The sequence below is a fragment of the Heloderma suspectum genome, chromosome 4 (assembly GCF_057233095.1).
Source record: "Heloderma suspectum isolate Gila_16-S chromosome 4, 16-S_ref, whole genome shotgun sequence".
Classification (NCBI taxonomy): domain Eukaryota; kingdom Metazoa; phylum Chordata; class Lepidosauria; order Squamata; family Helodermatidae; genus Heloderma; species Heloderma suspectum.
In genome coordinates, this window is record NC_139461.1 from 37,679,972 (window position 1) to 37,701,094 (window position 21,123).

General features: G+C 43.2%; 2 protein-coding genes across 2 annotated transcripts in view; one reads left to right on the top strand and one right to left on the bottom strand.

Moving 5' to 3' along the window:
• The window catches only part of DCSTAMP (dendrocyte expressed seven transmembrane protein), a 105,356-nt gene that overhangs the window by 50,157 nt on the left and 34,076 nt on the right, over positions 1-21,123 (bottom strand). The window lies entirely within an intron of this gene.
• The window catches only part of DPYS (dihydropyrimidinase), a 73,786-nt gene that overhangs the window by 42,782 nt on the left and 9,881 nt on the right, over positions 1-21,123 (top strand). Inside the window, exon 8 of the mRNA XM_084848959.1 lies at positions 15,913-16,120. Coding sequence (XP_084705085.1) covers positions 15,913-16,120 — 208 coding nt within the window. The remainder of the gene's footprint in view (positions 1-15,912; positions 16,121-21,123) is intronic.

Genomic DNA, 21,123 nt, shown 5'->3' on the forward strand with positions numbered 1-21,123 from the left:
CTGAAATGATGAGTAGCTTACAAGCATTTAATTCTGACTATGTATTTTACTTACTTACTTACTTACTTACTTACTTACTTATTTATTTATTTATTGCATTTATATCCCGCCTGTTTTCCTCTTGCAAGGAACCCAAGGTGGCTTACCTCCCGACTCCCAGTCCAACACTCTAGCCACTACACCATGCTGGCTCTTACTTATTAACTATTTAAAATATTTTTAAACCACCCTTCATCCTCACGGGTACCAGGGCAATGTACAAGAGAATGATCAAAATCATCATACAATGTACGGTAAAAGCAATAAAACAACATAATTTTTTTTTAAGCAGAAAGGCTGCAGATACAACAAACCGAGAGATCATATCAACCAGTCAAAATTCCTGGGAAAACAAAACGGGCTTGTGCTGGTGCCAAAACAATTGCAAGGAAGGTTGACTAGTTGCATGACCTCACACTTCACCAGAAGGGGGAGCACACGCCCTAGAAGAAGTAACCAAAAGCCAACTGCCAGCCAGCCTCCAGCCACCTGAAATATTGTCCAGTAATTATCAGCAGGTATCTCTAGAATATTCACCATCTTCCAGTCATTCAGAATAGTGTTGGGGTTGTTACTTATATACTTAAGCTGCATGAGATGTCTGCCTCTCCCTGGCAAAAGGCTTCATGCAAGCCATCACTTGATGTGCAGACACCATATGATGGTTAAGAAGAGCCCTGCAGGATCAGACCAAGGGCCCATCTAGTACATGATTCTGTTCACATAGTGGGCAACCAGCTGTCGACCAGGAAACCACAAGCAGGACATGAGTTCAACAGCACTCTCCTGCCCATGTTCCCCAGCAACTGGTGCATATAGGCATGCCACCTCTGGTACTGGAGGAAGCGCATGCCCTCAAGCCTAGTAGCCATTGATAGACTTCACCAGGAATTTGTCTAGCCCCTTTTTAAAGCTATCCAAGTTGGTGGCCATCACTACATCTTGTGGTAGCCAATTCCATAGTTTATGCACTGTGTGAAGAAGGACTTCCTTTTATCTGTCCTGAATCTCCCACCAATCAGCTTCATCGGATAACCCTGAGTTCTGGTATTATGTGAGAGGGAGAAAAAGGTCTTGCTAGCCCCATTCTCCACACCATGCATAATTTTGTACACTCTAGTAATGTCTCCCCCTACCCTCCTGATTATCTTTGTGTGAACTATTCCATAGCATAAGTAAGGGTAGGAACATAGGAACCTGCCTTATTCCAGTCCATTGCTCCATCTAGCTCTGAATTGTCTACATTAAACTGGCCGTGACTTTCCTGGATTTCAGACAGAAAATTTCCCCTATATGGAGATGCCCAGGATGGAACCTAGGACTTTCAGCATGCCAAGCATGTGCTCCACCACTGAGCTACCACCTCATAGAATCATAGAATAGTAGGGTTGGAAGGGGCCTACAAGGCCATCGAGTCCAACCCGCTGCTCAGCGCAGGAATCCATGTCAAAGCGTCCCTCACAAATGGCTGTCCAGCTTCATCTTGAATGGCTCCAAGTGTAGGAGAGCCCACTAGCTCCCTAGGTAATTGGCTCCATTGTCGTATTGCTCTAACAGTCAGGAAGTTTTTCCTGATGTTCAGCCGGAATCTGGCTTCCTGTCACTTGAGCCCATTATTCCGTGTCCTGCACTCTGGGGTGATCGAGAAGAGATCCTGGCCTTCCTCTGTGTGACAACCTTTCAAGTACTTGAAGAGCGCTATCATATCTCCCCTCTTCTCAAGGCTAAACATGCCCAGTTCTTTCAGTCTCTCCTCAGAGGGCTTTGTTTCCAGTCCCCTGATTATCTTCATTGCCCTCCTCTGAACTCTCTCCAGTTTGTCTGCATCCTTCTTAAAGTGTGGTGCCCAGAACTGGACACAGTACTCCAGGTGAGGCCTAACCAGTGCTGAGTAGAGGGGAACTAGTACTTCACATGATTTAGAAGCTATGCTTCTATTAATGCAGCCCAAAATAGCACTTGCCTTTTTTGCAGCCACATCACATTGTTGGCTCATATTCAGCTTGTGATCTACCACAATTTCAAGATCCTTCTCGCTTGTAGTGTTGTTGAGCCACGTATCCCCCATCTTGTAACTGTGCATTTGGTTTCTTTTTCCAGGGGCAGAACTTGGCATTTATCCCTATTAAATGTCATTCTGTTGTTTTCTGCCCAGCGCTCCAGCCTGTCAAGATCACTTTGAATTCTGTTTCTGTCTTCCAGGGTATTAGCTATCCTACCCAATTTTGTGTCATCTGCAAATCTGATCAGCATTCCCTGCACCTCCTCATCCAAGTCATTAATAAAAATGTTGAAGAGCACTGGGCCCAGGACTAAGTTCTGCGGTACCCTGCCCATTACCTCTGTGCAGTTTGAGAAGATTCCATTGATAAGCACTCTTTGAGTCCGATTCTGTAGCCAACTGTGGATCCACCGGATCGTTGTTTCATCTAGCCCACTTTTTGCTAGTTTGCTAATCAGGATATCATGGGGCACTTTGTCGAAAGCTTTGATGAAGTCGAGGTGTATTATGTCCAGAGCATTCCCACAGCCCACAAGGGAGGTTACTTGATCAAAAAATGAGATCAGATTCGTCTGGCAGGATTTGTTCTTGACAAATCCCTGTTGGCTTCGAGTAATCACTGCATTGTTTTCAAGGTGCTTCCAGATGGATTGCTTTATGATCTGCTCCAGAATTTTCCCAGGGATTGATGTCAGACTGACTGGTCTGTAGTTCCCAGGTTCCTCCTTTTTGCCCTTGTTGAAGATAGGGACAACGTTAGCCCTCTGCCAGTCATCTAGCTCTTCACCCGTCCTCCAGGATTTCTCAAGGAGAATAGACAGTGGTTCTGAGAGTTCTTCTGCCACTTCCTTTATGACTCTAGGATGCAGTTCATCTGGCTTTGGAGATTTGAACTCATTCAAAGTAATGAGGTGTTCCTTGACCATATGCCTATCGATCTCAAGCTGCAATCCTGCCCCTTCAGCCTGTACTTCGCCTTTGCCAGGGGGCTCATAGATCCTCTTTCAGGAGAAGACTGAGCCAAAGTAGGAATTGAGCACTTCTGCCTTTTCTTTGCCATCTGTTATCATTTTGCCATCCTTATTTAATAGTTGAATCACCCTTTCTTTCCTCTGTCTTTTACCATGCACGTAACTGAAGAAAGCCTTTTTGTTTCTTTTAGCACCCCTTGCTAACCTCAGCTCATTCTCAGCTTTAGCCTTCCTGACGCCATCCCTGCAGTTCTTTGCTACCTGCCTGTACTCTTCCTTTGTTGCTTGGCCTTCCTTCCATTTCCTGTATGTGTCCTTTTTTTTTTTCAGGTCATCTCTAAGCTTTTCGTGAGGCCATATTGGCTTCTTCTGTCCTTTTTTTCTTGTTGGAATTGTTTGTAATTGTGCCTTTAGAATTTCCTGTTTTAAAAGCTGCCACCCATCTTGGACTCCTTTTCTCGTTAGAATTGCTTGCCATGGGACCTTACTTGTCATCGTTCTGAGTTTATTAACATTGGCTTTCCTAAAATCCAGGGTATCTGTTTGGCTATACTCGGCTTTTGCTTCCTTTAGAACCAAGAACTCAAGTATAACATGGTTACTTTCCCCCAGAGTTCCCGTAACTGCTACTTTATCCACTAAGTCATCTCTGTTGGTTAGGATCAGTCCTCTGTTGGCCAGTCCTCTAGTTCCTTCCTCTACTTTCTGTAGAAGGACGTTATCCGTAACACAAGTTAGGAATTTCTTGGAGGGGCCATGTTTTGCAGAATTTGTCTCCCAGCACATACTGGAAAAATTGAAGTCCCCCATTACTACTACATCATGCTTCTTTGAAACATTGGCTATTTGCTTTTCAAAAGTTTCATCCTTGTCTTCTCCTTGATTGGGTGGCCAGTAGTAGACTCCGACCACCATGTTCCTTTTATTCTTTGCTCCATTTGTTTTAACCCAGATGCTCTCGTTGGGGCTACCAAGCTCATCCTCCTGTATTTCTGTGCAAAGATATGTATTTTTAACATATAGTGCAACTCCACCTCCCTTTCTGTTCCTCCTGTTCTTTTTGAACAAGTTATTTCCTTCAATTGCTGTATTCCAGTCATGGGAGTCATTACACCAAGTTTCAGTTACACCTGTCAAGTCATAATTTCCCTCCTGTATTAAGAGTTCGAATTTATTCTGTTTGTTTCCCATACTCTGGCCATTAGTATAGAGACATTGAAGACCATGTGCTTTATAGTCTGGCTTTCTTCCTACATGTTTCTGGAGACCTCTCCCCAATATAGTATGTGTGTGTATTTCTTCCTGTAGCCTCTGCCCCATAGGAAATACACAGTACCTAAGCAATATAATTTAAGAACAGATGCTCATAGACCCTCGTTCAGATTCTAAGTTCTTCCTCCTTTCCATCCAAGCAGACAGCTGTCTGGCACTATTCTTGCAAGCCCTTCTGTGACATAAGAGTAGATGAGCCAATGGCAGCTACAGAGGCTGACACACTCAGGTCCTCTGGTCAGGGCTGGCTCCAGATTTGGAGGGGGGGCCCTGGGCAAAGCGTCCTGTCTCCTCTGTCAGTGGTCCACAGTGGGCTTACTTGGCTGAAGTGGCAGTACTCTGAGCAGTGCTGGACAGCTGGGTCTAGACACCATTTAAATTCCCTACAGTGCTCTCAACATAGCAGCTCTCTGAGGCACTGTAGGAGTGATGTCTTGCATGAAGCCTTCTGCCAGAAAGAGGGCGAAACTAAATGTTTGTTTAATGACACATAATAGAGCTCTGCATGTTAGTTTTATTTACCTTTGTGTAAGTACATGTAGCGCTGAATCAGATCAGGACCATGGTGCTCTGGGAGAGGGGGTTAAACCTTCCCCCGTTTTCATCTTAATATTCCACCCTCCCATGAGGGGATTTTAAAAACAGAGAAAAAAGTCTCCATTGGAGTCAACAGAGTCCCCCCCCCCATTTTTAACCAACCCCCACCCCACCCCGGAGTGGAATTTCAAGCTGAAAACAAGTGGGAGGGGAAGGTTTAACCACCCCCTCCCCGAACACTGTGGTCCTGATCCAAATCAGGTCCATGTGTTCTCACATGAAGGAAAATACAACTATCACACACAGCTTCACTATGCGTGATTAGACGAACATGTAGTTTGGACCAGGGGCAGACTTCTCATGCTGCTTATGGATGTATGTGTGCCAGGCCAGAAAAGAATAAGGGGAGCTCAGGGCAGGCATCAGCAATGGGCCCAGCCTGGGTCCTGCCAGTGGGGATGAACAGATTTTGTTAGAAATATTCCATCTGTGTTTTGCGGATTGGCAGGTGTCTTTCATTCTGTCACTCGCTCATTGATGGAATTGGATTTTTTAAAAGATGTATGAGAATTTTGTTCCACTTGTGCAAGTGCACATTACCACTCATGCGCATTAGCATGAATTCCCCCACCCCTCGTGATCGGCTACGTAAATATTTTAGTCACCTGAAAAGTGGTGTTGGTCAAAGGAAGCACTTGGTTCAGGGCACAATGGTCTCCTTCGCTGAACACAATATCATCATTTATTGTCAGTGGGTAGGCAGCCAGCTAGCTTTAAGCTCACTAATGCTGACCATGTTTACTCAGACGCAAGTGCAATTGATTCCAATGGGACTTGCTTCCAAGTAATTACACCTAGGATTGTATGTAGCCATAAGAAAAAGAAAACAAAAAATAGGTTCCTTTCACCCAAACTATAGCTACAGGGGGTTGTTGCTCAGATCACTGCTTTTATTTTCATGATGGCCAAGAGGGATTTCCTAAATTCGCAAACTGCTGTTTTAGTCACCTGAAAAGTGGTGTTGGTCAAAGGAAGCACTTGGTTCAGTCTTTCACCCATTCTCTTAGCTGACTGAGAACAGACAAAGATAAAAAGGAGATAAATGAGAAGTACCCTTTTCCAGTCTCCACCTTCTTTTCTTGCCTCCTGCTGCTTCTATAGAAATTATGTTGGCAGAGTCTTTTCTGGGTTTTGATGAAAAATTAGATCTACTTTTCGATTTTTGCTTTGAGTTCAAAAGGGCTGCTTCCTGAACCAAAAACTCTGCATGCCTCTATTAATTTCATCTATAAGCAGATAGTATAATCCATATTACTTTTAATTCTAGAATAAGTAAGACAAGGAAGTGAGCTGGTTATGCAGTGGTATACAGTATGATAGGAAGAGCAACCAGGGCCAGCATCAAGGGAAGGCATGGTCAGGCACCCACCCCTCTGACAAGAGGCCCATGGAATTGCTCCTCCTCTTCAGCATTGCAACCTGCGGCCCAGACAATGGTGGAGGTGAGAAGGAGAAACAGCAGCAGCAGATGCCACTGCCTACTTGCTCCCTTGCCCTCTGCCTGTCAAGCAAGCAAATGGTAGCAATGATGAGGAAAAGATGGAGGAGCAGTAGCAGCTGGTGAAAATGGCAGTGAGAAGGTAAACTTACCGAAGGAAGGGGCCCATTGAGGATGCCTTGCCCAAGAGCCCCCAAAAACTTGGAGCTGGCTCTGGGAGCTTCGTGTAGAAAAGCTCATAAATCCTTTGTGTTTACACATATGTAAACATATTGTATGCTGAAGATGCAGAAATCTGCTTAATTCTGTGCTGCCTTTGCCAAGCTAACATGACTACGATTTAGATTTTGCCTGCCACAAGAGCACAATTTAGATCTTGGCTTTACCTTAAGCTGTCAGCAATCTTGTCTCTTTCACAAGTGTTTCATCCACATTCTTCTGTAATAGCCTCCTTGAGGCAGTCCCTGAACTTCCTTGAAATGGACGAATCAATGATCCTTCTCTTTATTTCCTTTTATGCCTGTCCTTGATGTTCTGTCTTTCCAGTTTTCCTATACGTGAACGTTGGATATGTTTTAAAAAGCACACAATATGGAAACAAATGTAATGCTGCATTTTTAAAAGCAGCACTTTAAAATGGCTGCAGAATCAACAGTGGTAGCTACAAAAGAAGGAAAAGTGGTGGCAGCAGGAACATGGACGGATCATGGAGGCTAGGATGTACTGTTGGGGTGCAGGGAGGGAAGAGGGACTGACTTATATCCTTACCAAGTTTTATACATAACCTTTCTTAACATACTGGAATTTTAAGCTCTTGATCTGGGAATTTTATACTACAACAGGACAATGTCTACTGCCTAGAATTAGTGTTAGTAAATACAACTGATAATGGGCAAATATCACTGCCTTAGTAATCCCATCATATTTTTAAAGATATACTTGTCTGCCACTATTTCTAAATGCAGAGAACTAAGAGAAATTGGTTCTAAGTTTCTTACATTTCTATGAATTTATCTAGGGCAGTTTCATGGAGATTTTTCAGTGCCATTTTTCTTCTGTGCGCAAGGGAAAATCATACACTTTGTCTGCATGCCCTTTTATTTTAGATAAAAGGAAGAACGAAGAAAGAAACAACAAAAGTCAGTCTCAGTGTGAACAGTGTGTATTTCCTCTGTCTCACAAAATGTTGGTTTCAGTAATCCCAGGATCTGACCCGCACTTCTTTGTTCCCCCTGTGCTCCGGTGTACTAGTGGTAAATATGGCCAAAATAGGTGATGGTGATTTGTAAATTATAGATCTCTAGGTGCATTTCAGAAGCTTTTGCCATTAGCTGAACAATCAATACCAGCCAGACATTCAAAGCAATTGCAGGAACTTTCAGGAGCTTCCTGGTAATGCTCTTCAGCAATGAAGTTGTCAGTGATGACAGAAAACAGTCTGATGTGAGACATTATTGAGCTGAGCCCTCTAGAACCATCAAAGTTTCTTTTTAATCAGCAGCTGCTCTTTTCTGCTTCGTTTGCATGTCTAGGAGCACTTTATTATTTCTGTGGCTGTTACCTGGGCTCCGGAAACGCCAGCCCAAACTGTGAAAAGGGGGGTGGGTGGGGGTAGGTTGGTATACTTCATGGTATATCCAGCGTACCTTAATTCTTGTTTTAAATGTCATTACAGACAGTGGTTCCTCCACGCCACCCCTGGCAAGAAGGCAGCTTCAGGCCAATATTACCAGTTAATTAATATTACCAAATAACTTATCTGCTGATCAATTAATTGTGATCTGAATTTTTACAACTGTTCGTGGCACTGCCAGTTGAAATGTCTCTAGATATGTTTATATGCAGAGATTTATATCCAGGAAAGATCTCTCAGCCTGGTTGGTTTGTTTTTTAAGGGCTACAACTTGCAAATATGGAATGCAGTGGTGGGGACACATACTGAGGGGTCTTTAGAATGATCAGATGAAGCCACCCCATATCGAGTTGGACCACCGATCCATCCAGCCCAGTTCTATCTACTCTGGTTGGCAGCAGTTCTCCATGGCCTCAGACAGGTCCCACGCTTGCAAACTGAAGATAGTGGGGATCAAACCAGGAGTTCCTGCATGCAAAACTCTACAAACTAACCATCCCCCAATGCAGTACTGGTTCCAGGGTTTTTGGGGGTGGATGGGCAGGACACCCTCAGTGGGAGTGTCTATTCCCACACCACTATTATCACCAGCTGCTGTTGTTTTTCCTTCTCTTCCTCATCGTTTGTGCCACCTGCTTGCTTGCTAAACAGGGAACCAGTGAGCAAGCAGGCAGTGGCTGTAAGCTGCTCCTTTTCCTCCTCACCACCTCTGTTTGTTTGCTTGTTTGGTCACATCCCTCTGGGTCTGGGAGGGAGTTGGGTGAACGACCCGATTGTAGTGGTGAGGAGGAGGAGCAAGTCCTGGCTGCTTTTGTGAGTGGGCCCCTGCTGGGGTCGTCCCCCCGCATAGGTGCCCAATCATGCCTACACTTGATGCCTGCCCTGTCCCATCTGTTGAGCCAGCCTCATCGAGTGTATGACAGGGGTGGGCAGAAGTTGATCTCCTGGTAGATCTCTGGGTGATTGGCATGATTTTCTGCTTCTCAGTTTTCTATCAAGAGAAACAATTGAACAGTTTTTCCTCCCTAAATTAGGTTGGTGAAAAAGAATGCTTGGTTGAAAACCAGGAGTGGTTTTTTGTGTGTGTGAAAGGACTTCTAATCTTGATTCTGGTACTGATGGCAAATTCTGGGGCTCAGGGCTAGAACACATGTTTTGCCTGTACAAGATCCTGGGTTCAGTCCTTGTCAGATAAAAAATCTCAGTTACAGAAACAAAGGACCTTCCCTGAGATTATAAGAGAGGCTAGAACTAATGCCAGACACAGCCCACAATACTGGGCTTGATTGACCAATGGGCTATCTTGGCAGAAGCTATCTTCATGTATTCATTTTTGCAGGCCGCAAATGGACCTGTACGTTCTATTCTGTACTTCAAACATTTTGGTTTTTTTTAAAAAACTCTCGCAACTTTTTAATGATACACACTGAGGGTTTATGTGTTTCTCTCATTACTTGGTATTGTTTCTGAATCCATAAATTTAATGTGCCAGTGCATTTGTATGCTCTCTTCCCTGAGGAGGTTGTAGATAATTATATTCTAGTCCCTAACTTCTTGCATTATTCACAACTGTGACAGTAGCACCCGGCCAGAATGAGTATTGTGGTAATTATGCTGAAGCCCAAGACAGTGTACCTAGGAAAATTCTGAGGACTAACAGGCCAGGAAGAGGCCAGGAAGAATAAGCCTGAGGATTGCAGCTTTAAGTCTGTTACTTCTGCTAGCTGGCATCTTTGCCATCACTTAGCTCCTGCATCCTCCTGTAACAGCCTGTGCCCCTGCCTCAGCTGGAAATGGTCTTGAACCTGGATTATTGTTATCAGTGGTCAGGGCCCAAAGCCCTACTGCATCGTACCTTTCTGTGGATTTTGATTGCAACCTTCCTTGGCAACCCAATTTTGACCGAAAAGCGAGGTGTAAATATAATAAGGTCAGTAATCAAATTGGGCATGCTCACATCAAAGTTAATGAAGAATGATGCGGCAAAGAAAGAACCAAGGCAGGAAAATAATGAAAGAGCCTGTTTGCTATATCAAGACTTGTGTTTTAGTGGAGAATTATGCCAAATGCTTCAGATGGGTGAATGTAGCCTAATGGTTGTTTTTATGCAAATGTACACAACAGTTAAACACGTAGGTGCTTAATCTGTGGAGGGTTGTAAAATAACAGGGGTACTTCCACACTGGGGTTTAGTGTGGAATCACCCTGCTTCATTCACTCATTGTTTATGGGGTATCTACATGACACCAGGCATTGTCATCCTGCATTTTCACGGTGGTTTTTCCATCTTTCCCTGTGGTTCTTCCATCACATGTTAGTAAGTTCAACACCTTTAATAAAAACTGAGGAGTAGTTCAATCTCCACAGGTGCAGATACGTTTAATGCTACTCTTCCATCTCTTCTAAAGAGCAGGGTTTTTATGTGGGCAATGACAAAAGTGAGGCTATCACAGCTTATAGAATCATAGAACAGTAGGGTTGGAAGGGGCCTACAAGGCCATCGAGTCCAACCCCCTGCTCAATGCAGGAATCCAAGTCAGAGCATCCCTGACAGATGGCTGTCCAGCCTCGTCTTGAAGGCCTCCAGTGTGGGAGAGCCCACCACCTCCCCAGGTAATTGGTTCCATTGTCGTCTTGCTCTAACAGTCAGGAAGTTTTTCCTGATGTTCAGCCGGAATCTGGCTTCCTGTAACTTGAGCCCATGATTCCGTGTCCTGCACTCTGGGATGATCGAGAAGAGATTCTGGCCTTCCTCTCTGTGACAACCTTTCAAGTACTTGAGGACCGCTATCATATCTCCCCTCAGTCTTCTCTTCTCAAGGATAAACATGCCCAGTTCTTTCAGTCTCTCTTCATAGGGCTTTGTTTCCAGTCCCCTGATCATCTTTGTTGCCCTCCTCTGAACCCTCTCCAGTTTGTCTGCATCCTTCTTAAAGTGTGGTGCCCAGAACTGGACACAGTACTCCAGATGAGGCCTAACCAGTGCTGAGTAGAGGGGAACTAGTACTTCCCGGGATTTGGAAAAAGCTTAGCACTCATTCATTCTAATTTTTACAATGGGTGCGAATTTATTATCCCAGTTTCTTTAACAGATCTTTTAATTATTTTAAAAACACTTTTCTGTCTAGAATTTTTTAAATGAAAGAGTGATACAGCACTATAAAACCATTATGCTATAATATTAATTAAAACGAACAAACTCTTTTTGATCACCACCAAAATGACAATGACCAGAAGGGTTTTTTTTTTTTTTAAGTTTATAAGTTGCCCTGAGAATATTTTGTTATAGGACAGCATATAAATAAGATGAATGAACAAATGAACGAAGAATAGCATGTGTGTTATCATGTTATAGTGCTATGACATCATAATACAAAAATTAACATTATGGCATGATAGTGTTATAGCACTACCTTCAGTTCACTGCCATTTTGGCAGGGCTTTTGAGAGAGACTCAGAGAGAGAGAGAAATTAATGTCATAGCATTGTATCTGTCTGGTTCAACACAGTATTTATTTAGGGGACTGCCATACAAGGAAAGCGGAGGGGCAGTCTACACACGTGCAGGAAGTGCCCATAACAGCTGGGGAGAGCAGTCCTGTACCCCAAGACAATGCCTGGGGACACAGGATATTTTGGTTTCTTGGCTCCAAGTTCTGAGATAGGGCTTCAACTCTGAGACAGGAAACCGTGCTCCCCACCCCCTCCCCTGCCCTCTCGCAGCCAGTGCGGGGAAAAAACGTGCTGGCTGCTGCTATGAGCTTGCAAACGTGAGCTCACGGGGTGAAGGGGCTGTTCCCATGGGTAGAGACTGAGGACATGGCTACAGGGTATCCCCAGCCTCCTTCCCTCCCACTCCCTGAAGCCTCTGCTGGATGTGCAAAATCACCTGTCTAGCTAAAATACAGAGCGGGAGGCACATGCTCATAAATTCAGAGGGTTACGAGAACAAAGGTTGCATCCCACAGGATTGTGCCCTAAACAGTCAAAGAGGATGCTGCATATTGTCATGTTTAAAAAGGAACTATTCCACCATCTTGCTTCTGTGTGGATATGTATGGGCTGCACCAAAGAAAGGAAGTGATAATGCTTCTGTGAATGGCAAGGTTTTGCCATTCTTAATGCTCTAACATGCTATAAAGGGAGCAGCTTATTGTTTGTAGAAGGTATGGGTATTTGGTCTGCTGCCCCAAATACCACATGTTGTAGGGCTTGGGTGCGAGAAGGTAGATCAGGCTCCAGGATCTCTGGATGATTTGAAGATCAGAGAGGGGTTTTGGCTCCCAATTGTTTAATAATGGCAGCAACAAATCAGCTTCCCCTTTCCCAAATTAGAATTCCTGTCCTCTAACTCAGATGTAGACTTATATATGGTTATCCCAGTGTATGTAGTATAGTAAATGGCTCCCCTCAGCCCGAGCCATAATTTTGCTCTCTAAGCCACTGTTTTGCGCCTGGATACAGCAGAAGGTCCGAGATTTAATCCCCAGCATATCCAGGTAGGCCTGGAAAAATTCCTGCCCGAAATCCTGGCATCTGACTCAGTATGAGGCAGTTTCCTATGTTCCTATGTTGTACCTCAGGGTTTTAGTTTTAAAAAAAGTTCCTGTAAGCCTGAAGTCTATCCACGCTTGGCATAGGGTTGCCGTGACATTTAGTCTACCTTTAAAGTGCAAAGGCAAATAAACAAAAACATCTGAATTGGGCATGCTCTCACTGAGAACGAATGAGGGTTTTTTTATCACGGAAATTGTGTTTCAGAGTTGCTGCTGGTTATTTTTTATCAAGCTGGCTCAGAACTATTGACAAATTTGATGGATATGAAAGAAGATTGTTCATGTTCTTGTTTTTCCCTTTTACCTCTCCAGGCCGAAAGGAGTGTATAATTGACCCTCCAAGAGATAAGCCTGGTGCTGAACACTAATTGTGTAAATAGGCTATCTCCTCCATGTAGGGCAGGCACTGACACATTACCTCCCCCCCAAGGAAACACATCACCATAAAAGAGAATAGAGTTGCATAAAAGGATCAGGTAGCATGGCCTTGCCCAACCTCATGTGCTCCAGATGCCTTAGAATGTAACTCCCATCATCCCTAGCCAGCATGGCAACCATACTGGCTGGAGATGATGAGAGTTGCACTCCAACACATATGGAGCAAACTTCATTTTAGGCATAGTTAGAAAAGGAATTGGGAACAAAACTGTCAACATCATACTGCCCTTATACAAACCTGTGGTGTGACCACACTTGGAATACGGTGTAGAGTTCTGGTCATCACACCTAAAAAAGGATATTGTAGAGCTGGAAAAAGTGCAGAAAGGGGCAACTAAAATGTTCAGTTGAGGGACTGAAGCATCTCTCCTATGAGGGAAGGTTACAACAGCTGGGATTGTTTAGCTTGGAAAAAAGGAGGGTAAGGGGAGACATGATAGAAATGTACAGAATTATGCATGGTGTGGAGAATGTGGGTAGGGAGACTTTTTTTCTCCCTCTCACATAATACTAGAACCCGAGGTCATCCCATGAAGCTGATTGCTGGGAGATTCAGGACAGATAAAAGGAAATAATTCTTCACACAGCGTATAGCTAAACTGTGGAATTGGCTACCCCAAGATGTAGTGATGGCCACCTTGGATGGCTTTAAAGGAGGGTTACACAATTTCCTGGATTGCCTCTATGCTACCTCCAGTACCAGAGGTGGTATGCCTATGTACACCAGTTGCTGGGGAACATGGGCAGGAGGGTGCTATTGCACTCATGTCCTGCTTGTGGTTTACTGGTCAACAGCTGGTTGTCTACTGTGTGAACAGAATGCTGGACTACATGGACCCTTGGTCTTGGCCAGCATGGCTTCTCTTATTATGTTATTATGTTATTATGTTATTACATTATTATGAGCATGCCAATAATAAAACAAATACATCAAACAGAATTAAAAGCACAACAATAACAGAGTAAAAACAGGCTCAAATCCAACAGACCCACTTATGCACGAAAGGCGTTCTTGAATAAAACAGTCTTTGTTTGCCAGTGGAGAGACAGCAGAGAGGGAGAAAACCTAGCCTCTCTTGGCAGGGAGTTCTAAAGCCAGAGAGCGGCCACAGAGAAGGCCCTTCCATGTTGCCACCAAATGTGCCTCTGAAGGCGGCGGTCTCAATAGAAGGGCCTCTCCCAAAGATCTTAAGCACCAGGCAGGCTCATATGGGAGAAGGTGGCCTTTCAGGTAGCAGGGCATTCTCTTTCCCAGAAACCTTGGAGAACCTCTGCCAGTCATAGTAGACAATACTGAGAGAGAGAGAGAGAGAGAGATGATAAAGAAGTATTTCCAACATGTCTACTGCAAGTCCCTGAGGTAAACAAGAAAATGAAAACATTTGAAAAAGAAATGCATGTCTGAAAAGAACCAAGCAGTAAACATGTGAAGGGAGTTCTGCTTTAAACTGCTAAAGGTTTTAAGGTTTTATATTACATTTGATAATGTTGTAGTTTTAATTTTTGTTAACCGCCCAGAGAGCTTTGGCTATTCAGCAGTATAGATATGTAATAAATAAAATATGGATAGGAGAATTACAAGTGATGTTTGCAATAAATTACAAATCAGGCAAGAGTTATATGAAACAAAGTCTTTTATTTATTTGTTTGTTTATTTATATTTATTTATTATTATCTTTTATTAAATAAGGGTACATATACTCCTCTACTGTGTGTGTCTCTCCTGCTCACTTTCTTTGTGCTGTTGTGTTGAGTCAGTCTTTGGCAGTTCTGTCAGTCTGTGTCTTTCCTTTGTGTCACTGAGTTATTCCCCCATCAGCTTTCATTGGCAAGTTTCGCATTTCGCTCTCACAAACTAAGTTTCCAAACTTACTTATTTTTCCAAGAAACTTAATATGTAAATGTATTGAAGCTCTCGCTTTTGAATCTTTTAAGTCATTTGCAATCATTACATGAACTGCTGTGCTGTTTGTGTTGTGTGTGTGGTGGCTGGGTTTTTTTGGCTGCTTCCAAAACATGGCACCCAAAGGCAACCGAACCAGACGTTTTCCTGCAGTAGCCCCATGGAAGTTAGGAGGAGCTGAGAAAGAACACAACTCAGTAGTTCTTGTTTTCCACAATAGGACTTGTGCAGGAAAATGTCCTGGTACAGTGTGCCTCAAATTTGTAATTTCAAAGACCATCCTAAACACACTTACTGAAGTAAGCCTTGCTTGTTTCACTGGAATATAAGGCCCTCCTCCAGTGCTCCCACCAAATGAGGTGAGGTGGGTGGCTACTAAGAAGGCGGCCTTTTCGGTGATGGCACATCAGTTGTGGAGTGCCCTCCCCAGACAGCTTCGCCTGGTGCCTACATTGTGGTCAGGTGAAGACCTTTTTATATTCAGAGGCTTTTTAGTTCTTCAGTTTTGTTTTTAAATGTGTGTTTTATTTTTAGATCCTGCTGGTGGTTTTTACTCTGGCTTTATTTTGTTTTGAGCTATTAAAGGTTTTATATTATGTTTTATCATGTATGTTAGGGTTTTAGTTTTTGTGAAACCACCCAAAGAGCTTTGGCTGTTGGGAGATATAGAAATGTAATACAGAAATAAAGAAGGGTCATTGGGATTGCAGCCTTTACCATGCTTCTCAGTTTTTCTCAGATCTCAAAGGTCTCAGTAGAATTTTGGTGCTTCTAGATGAGGCTTTTACGGCATCACTGCTCTGCCTCATTCATGGAGTTTTACAAGGGGGTTCAAGCAATAATGTCTTCCGGTCGTAGCCCTTCTGCATTTTCCCACCATTTTTTCCATCTTTTTCCTTACTACAGAAAACCCGTCCAGGAAAAAAGACAGAATGGCTGCACAATGTCTTCTGATTGGTAGCGTTAGAAACCCTCTGTCTGGAAGCACCCTTTTGAAATCTTGATTTAAAAAAAAAAAAAAAGCTGTAGCAACATTTTGCATCACTCTTCTTTTCAAACACAGGACAATCTCAGCAAAGTCACATCACCATGCCAATGACTTCAATATATTTGAAGGTATGGTCTGTCATGGTGTACCAATTGTGACCATTTCACGAGGCAAGGTGGTTTATCAAAGTGGAGTCTTCCATGTCACAGCAGGAGAGGGAAGATATATTCCATGTGCACCATTCCCTGAATATGTCTACAAACGGATCAGGCAGCGGGATCAGGTGCGTGTCTATGTGTTTTTAAAAATCTGGACTGTGGGGAGAAATAGGTGGGTTTCAGCAGGCCTCAGGAAGAGTGGACCACGGGTTGTACCCATGTGCAGTTATGGAATGCACCAAGGCTAATGGGAGCTAGGGGGTGGGATTCAGCAGGCCTCAGGAAGAGTGGACCACGGGTTGTATCCATGCGCAGTCATGGAATGCACCAAGGCTAATGGCAGCTAGGGGGTGGGATTCAGTAGTTAAAAACCTCTCCACACACACCATAGTCCCTATTTCACATCTCCCCTGCAGCTGCCATTGTTAAAGGAAAAAACAGACAAGTGCCATGTATTCATGTATTTAACATCACATCTTTTTTGACCCTTGGTGAGGGTGATTTCATAATAAAAACCTCATCTGGAAGAACCCAGAGTTCAGAACCTAAAATGGAGAGAGATGCAATGGAATCTAGTAGCACACTTAAAGCACAGTTTTACATTTTAGGCCTTTGCATAGCTTGAGGGTTAGGAGTACAAAAACCATTCACTTTCTTCCAATATGGACTATACCGGTACATGATATGTATGTGCCGTATGTCTCAGATGAAGAAAACATCTCCTAATGCATATTCTGTAGCTGCAGTCCTATGCAATCCTTAATGTAAATGCTCCAGCTACAGTCTTGTGCATTCTTTAATGCAAATGTTCCAACTGTGATCCTATGCAGTTTGGCTGCCTAAATTAATCCCCACTGAAGCCAATCGGGTTTTAACAGACTAACATGGCACAAAACTGCATCCCCTGCCCTAACTTTTCATTCTTTGCTCTAAACAAAAACTTGATTGTTTGAGGCTGCAATCTTATGTACACTTAGCCAGGAATAAGCTCCATTGAAGCTTACACTGGAACTTGATTCTGAGTAAAGATGCTTATGATTGCATTGTAAATTATTTGTATCTTACACTGCAAGATCAGCAATGTGTTTTTTTAAAAATAAGAGAAAATCTGCTAAATATGTATTCAGGAATATAGCATTATCACTAAATAAGTCAGCAGCACCAGACAGGCCGCTTAACAAGATCAGCCTCGGATGGCCTTCTCTCTGTCCCATCAGCCAGGACAGCTAGACTGGTGGGGACAAGGGAGAGAGCCTTCTCTGTGGTGGCCCCCCCTCTGTGGAACTCACTCCCTAGGGAACTCCGTCATGCCCCCTCCTTAATGAGCTTCCATCGTGCATTAAAAACGTGGTTGTTCAGGCAGGCACTTGGGGTGGGTTAGGGTATTTTAGAAAATGTTTTTATTGTAGAATTTTATTGTTTTAAACTCTTATTGTATGCTGTACAGCGCCCAGAGTGGCTGGGTGACCAGCCCGATGGGCGATTAATAAATTTAATAATAAATATAAATAAATAGCAGGCAAATTTTAAAAGATGTAGAGGCCCCCCCCCCCGCCCCTCCATGATCAGGCTTGGACTTTGATAAATCTCCAGAGGGGCACTCCAAAACTCTGGAACATCTGTTCCAGCTGTTTTCACATGTAGAGTGTATACCAGTCAAATTTGGTGCAAGGCTAAATAACTGCAAGAGATCATCCATCACTTACTATAAAAATTGCACCAGAATGTAGGGACAGAGGCTTATTTTCCGGAATAAAGGGCTGACACTGTTCAGAGCATTAAAGAGCAACATTTGGACATTGATTTTCTAGAAGAAAAATACAGAAAGGCAATGCAGGATGTAGGCTGCTGCACCATGGGCCTAGAGGCCTACAAGGATGGGTTAATTTAAATCAGGTTTGCGTAAATCATTATTTAAAGTTTTATTTGGATTGCCAAGCAAACGTTTTCAATTTAAATAATTGATTAGAATTAAAAAAGAACCCTTTCCATGCCCGTTTCCATGCCTGTTTTGCAATTCGTTGGTATAACTGTTAAAACATGTTCTAAGCTATAATAGGTAGATTTGTTTGATCTGCTGCATAGAGTGATATTATTAGATTTTTTGATGATTTTAACATTATAGAAAATACTAAGTGCTTTATTGCCTTATTTAGAGCATAATTTAACTCTCTTTAAGTCCAGCTTTCTAAATGTTCTTGATGTAAGCTGCATGCATTAGGATAATACAGTTCAATTAAACAAATAAAACAGCAATACTATGTATTGTTGTAGAAATGAACCACAATTCTGTTTTGGAGTACAATTCCTTCAGAGACTTTATTGGCCAAAGTAAAAACAAACTCAACAGCTCTTGAGGAGAAACCCAAGCGACACAGAAGGTCCATACTGCGGTACTCTTCCCAGTATTTCACAAGAAGCCCAATACATAGTCTTGCAAGGTAGCATATGGATTAACTGATTTACTGAAGCATCAGCAAAAATGGGAAGGGTCAGCAAGTTATAGGAGGGGTCAAACAGACAGTCACGAAAAACATGCTTAGCAGCCCCAGTTTTCCCCCAACTTGTTTGCCACCCAACCGCTAATGGCTGGTAACCGCACTTTGTACTTATTCTTTTCTAAAATTATATGTTTAACAGTTAGCATATTTCTCCACTGTTAGTATATCTCTTACCCTTTACCCTCCTCACTGCAAACTGCTTTTTCAGCAGCAAGGCCTAGCAGGCCTCTAAAGCTTAAACCAAAACACTAAAGCTTGAACCATAATACCTTCTTAAATTCCTTGCTTCTACAATATGATATACCCTAACCAAATATACTAAAACTATATTACTAAAGGAATTTTAAGAGATATTAATAGCAGAGAAAAAAAATTAGTAGCTAAAATTGAACTTAAATTATTTCAAGTAACACTGGGAAACATGTGCAGTACAATCTTATGCCTGTTTACTCAGTAATAAATTCCACAAAATGGGGCTCACTCTCTCAAATACGTATGCATAGGATAGCAGCCTTAGCCTGCGATTCTGTGTACCCTTGCCTGGGAATAAGCCCATGGAACAGAATGGCACTTACAGTGCTGGCTCTAGGTTTCTCAGGGCCCTTGCGCAGAACTCCCTCAATGGGGTCCTTCACTGAGTCTGCCTTCTCACTGTGCCATCGTCGCCAGTGCTTCTTATCTTCTTGCTCATCATTGCTACCGCTTGCTTGCTTGCTTGATAGGCAGAGAACCCGTGAGCAAGTAGGCAGTGGCATCTGCTTCCCCTCCTCCTTCTCACCACCACTGTTGTCTGGGCCAGAGTGAGAGGCAGGTGAACACACACGTTGTAATGGTGAAGAGGAAGAGCAAGTCCAGGAGGCTGTTGTGAGTGGGTCTCTCCTGGGGTGTGGGCCCTCTGCAGGTGCCCGACCATGCCTACCCTTGATGCCAGCTCTGGGCACTTAGTTCTGAGTAAACATACATAGGAGGATTGGTGTCTTAGTTACTAGGTGGATATTTCTTGTGTCCAAGGGCCGCAAGTTCATTTGCAGTGCCATGGCCACTACCTACACCATGGGCAAGGAATTCATTATGATTCAAATACATCCACCTATATTACTCAGGAACACTAACAATAAATTGCATGCAGTCTACTGTGTCCTTCGCAGATGTATTTTCTAAAAAGTTCATTTGTGCTTTAAGAGAATACCACAAGTACAAAAAGGGAAGACCAGAAATAAAACAGAAAAGGTATTGCAAGTTAAGATAGGCTGTGGAGATAGTTCAGTGAAGTTATATTAATCTTTGAAGTAACTGAAGGTGCCCAAACAAGGTATTAGTGAGCAACGGTTATACATCCCTCCAAGCAGTTCCTCCTTTATTGATAAATTAATTTCTATTTTTAAAAAGATCTTAGCTGCAGTTAGATGCTACTGCCACAAACCCATTACATCTCCTTTATCACTTCAGGCAACTCAGATGCTACTGCCACAAACCCATTACATCTCCTTTATCACTTCAGGCAACTCAGATGCTACTGCCACAAACCCATTACATCTCCTTTATGAGTGCCTGCACTCATAAAGCCCTCTGACAGGTATCCCTTTCTTCTCATCCATGTGGGAACAAACGATACCGCCAAGCGGAGCTACGAAGAGATCACGTCAGACTTTGAAGCTTTGGGAAGGAAACTCAAGAACTTTGGGGCCCAGATAGTTTTCTCATCCATCCTTCCAGTAGTTAGAAGAGGGATAGAAAGGGAATGAAAAATACTCCAGGTGAATGACTGGCTACGAAGGTGGTGCTGACGAGAGAGATTTGGATTCTGGGACCACGGGCTATACTTCCTGGAAGATGGGCTGTTGGCTAGGGATGGGTTGTACCTCACAAAGGCTGGGAAGAATGTGTTTGGCCACAGCATGAAGAATTTCATCAGGAGGGCTTTAAACTGAATCCTACGGGGAAGGGAGATGTAATGTTGGGGGTAACAATGGACATAGGCGCATGCACTGCAATGGAGAGAACAGCTCTGATAGCGCCCAATAATAGTCTTCAGACACATGTAGGAAGAAAGCCAGACTATGAAGCACATGGTCTTCGATGTCTATATACTAATGCCCAGAGTATGGGAAACAAACAGAACGAACTTGAACTCTTAATACAGGAGGGAAATTATGACCTGATAGGTATAACTGAGACTTGGTGGGATGACTCTCATGACTGGAATACAGCAATTGAAGGATATAACTTGTTCCAAAAGAACAGGAGGAACAGAAAGGGAGGTGGGGTTGCACTGTATGTGAAAAATACATATCTCTGCACAGAAATACAGGAGGAGGAGCTTGGTAGCCCCATCGAGAGCATCTGGGTTAAAATAAATGGAGCAAAGAATAAAAGGAACCTGGTGGTCGGAGTCTACTACCGGCCACCCAATCAAGGAGAAGACAAGGATGAAACTTTTGAAAAGCAAATAGCCAGTGTTTTAAGGATGTAGTACATGATGTAGTAGTAATGGGGGACTTCAATTTCCCCGATATTTGTTGGGAGACAAATTCTGCAAAACATGACCCCTCCAGGAAATTCCTGACTTGTGTGGCGGATAACTTCCTCCTACAGAAAGTAGAGGAAGGAACTAGAGGATCGGCTGT